Raw genomic sequence first — 2677 nt, forward strand, 5'->3', positions numbered from 1 at the left:
AGTAAAGATGTAGTCTATTGTTTGTATTGTTATCTATTTAAAGACCATAACATTCATCAAGGAGGAGGTGAAGTATTTTCAAGTGTTGGGTTTAAGAGTTGGAATAAAAAGAGTAGTCTTGACAAACATATTGGTCAACCAAATAGCATACATAATCAATCAAAAAAGAAATGTCAAGATTTATTACGACAACGGCAATCTATTCAATTTTCATTTGAGAGGCAATCTAATCAACTCAAGTATGGATATTGGATTCGCTTAAGTGCTTCGGTTGATGTAGTAAGACTTCTCATAACTCAGAGATTTGCATTTTGAGGTCATAATGAATCTAAATCATCACTTAGTAGGGGTAACTTTCTTGAAATTCTCTCATGGTATGCAAACAAATGTGATAAAATTTGTGATTATGTACTAGAACATGCTCCTCAAAATGATCAAATGACTTCTCCAAAGATTCAAAAAGAAATTGTGAGTGCATGTAAAATAGAGACCGTTAAAGTTATTCTTGATGAATTAAATGGTGATTACTTTGCCTTGCTCGTTGATGAATCCTTTGATGTGTCACGCAAGGAGCAAATGGCTATTGTATTTCGATATATTGATAGAAAGGGATTTGTGATGGAGCGACTTATTGACATTGTTCATGTTCAAGATACTAGTGCTCCATCTCTAAAGGAGGCAATTGTTAATTTACTTGTTCAACATTCTTTGAGTCCATCAAGTGTGCGTGGACAATGTTATGATGGGGCAAGAAATATGCAAGGTGAGATCAATGGCCTTAAAATGTTGATTAGGCAAGAAAGTAGATCGGCTCATTTCATCCATTGTTTTGCTCATCAACTTCAACTAACTCTTGTTGGGGTCTCTAAAAAGTGTGTTGAAGTGGGAAAACTTGTAGTATTGGTCTCAAATATTTTAAATGTATTGGGATCATCTTTTAAACGTATGGATGAATTACGTGATTCTCAAAAAGAAATAATTAAAGAGGCATTAGATATGGGTGAACTTACAACCGGTAGGGGCTTGAATCAACAACTTGGTCTTTCAAGAGCTTGTGACACTCGTTGGGGATCTCATTATAAATCCTTTAATAATTTTATTATTATATTTGGCTCTATTCTTGATGTTCTTGAATCACTTGCTCTTGATGCACGAAATTTGGATGAAAGAGCTAAGGCAATGGGACATCTCGAAGCTTGTCGAACATATGAGGTTGCTTTCATGTTGCATTTGATGAGAGATGTTTTAGGAATTACAAATGAGCTTAATAAATGCTTACAAAAAAAGGAGCAAGATATTGCAAATGCCATGCTACTTGTTGAAGTAGCAAAGAGAAGGTTGCAAGTTTTAAGGGATGATGAATGGGACTCTCTTATTGCTAAGGTATCTACATTTTGTATCCAACATGATGTTTTGATACCTAACTTTGATGAGTCATATATTAGCTCTTTAAGATCACGACGAAAGCTTGCTAACTATACAATCTCACATCATTATCGTGTTGAAGTGTTTTGCAATATTATTGATTGGCAACTTCAAGAACTTAATAATCGTTTTGATGAGGTGACTACCGATTTGCTCCATGGAATTGCTTGCTTGAATCCAATTAACTCATTTTCAAGTTTTGATATCAAAAAAGTAATGAGAATGGCGGAATTATATCCAGATGACTTTGATGAATCTAATATGAATGCTCTTATGAATCAACTTGCAAGTTATATTGTTGATGTTCGTGATGTTGATAAAAGGTTCTCCGATATAAATGGGCTTTGTGATCTTTCCAAAAGATTAGTTCAGACAAAGAAACATTTTACTTATCCTTTGGTATTCCGTTTAGTGAAACTTGCTCTACTTCTACCAGTTGCCACTGCCTCCGTTGAAAGAGCTTTTTCGGCAATGAAGTTTATTAAGAATGACTTGCGGAGCCAAATGAGTGATGATTTTTTTAGTGGTTGTTTGGTGCCTTATTTAGAAAAAGATGTATTTGATAGTATTTCTAATGATGCTATTATTAAGACATTTCAAGATATGAAACCTCGTAGAATACAATTGTAATAGTGTATGTGGTTGAATTTTAATTGCAAAACAATATTTTGATAGGCTTATTCGTATGTTTGGTTTCTTAATCTCCCTCAAGGTGGTGTAATTATCACTATGTTTTGTAATACATATCAAGATATAATAATTTATATTGTCCAGGGTGTTTTTGTATTATTTTGAAGCCATTTTATGTCATTTTTTTTGTGGAGGAAGAGTGCTTTTATTTTGAGATGGTATTTATTTTAAGTCTTTTTAAATGTAAAAATTTATGTTTGCTCTCCATTTGCACTTTCAGGAGCTAAAGATAATTCAAAAGAAACTGAAAAAAATGAAGAAAGACCCCGCTTCTTGCAAAACAGGTATATTTGACTCGACCCGTTTATTTATGAATATGATTAGGCAATTAGCGTATTTAATTTTTTTTGAACCCCCTTCGTAAAATTCCTAGTTCCGCCACTGTCGGTAGGGTTCAATTATTATTCGGTATTTTATATAAAAATATAAAAGTTATAACACGCTACCATGTATACTGGTGTATGACTTTGAAAAAAAATGCTCTAGACATTTTATTGTTTAAAAGGTGATGATCAACAAAACAAGAATAGAGATGCATCACATTATATTATGGTAGTGTAAA

General features: G+C 33.0%; 1 protein-coding gene across 1 annotated transcript; it reads left to right on the forward strand.

Moving 5' to 3' along the window:
- Positions 1-438: 438 nt before the first annotated feature.
- On the forward strand, positions 439-2055 carry LOC129903616 (uncharacterized). Its single transcript, XM_055979168.1, has one exon. The coding sequence runs from the start codon at positions 439-441 to the stop codon at positions 2053-2055; it is 1617 nt and encodes a 538-aa protein (XP_055835143.1).
- The last annotated feature ends 622 nt before the right edge of the window (positions 2056-2677 follow it).

Source organism: Solanum dulcamara, chromosome 9, assembly GCF_947179165.1.
Source record: "Solanum dulcamara chromosome 9, daSolDulc1.2, whole genome shotgun sequence".
Taxonomy (NCBI): Eukaryota; Viridiplantae; Streptophyta; class Magnoliopsida; order Solanales; family Solanaceae; genus Solanum; species Solanum dulcamara.

Excerpts from the sequence above, each read along its gene's own strand:
- LOC129903616 (XM_055979168.1), top strand. The coding sequence starts at position 439 with ATGACTTCTCCAAAGATTCAAAAAGAAATTGTGAGTGCATGTAAAATA.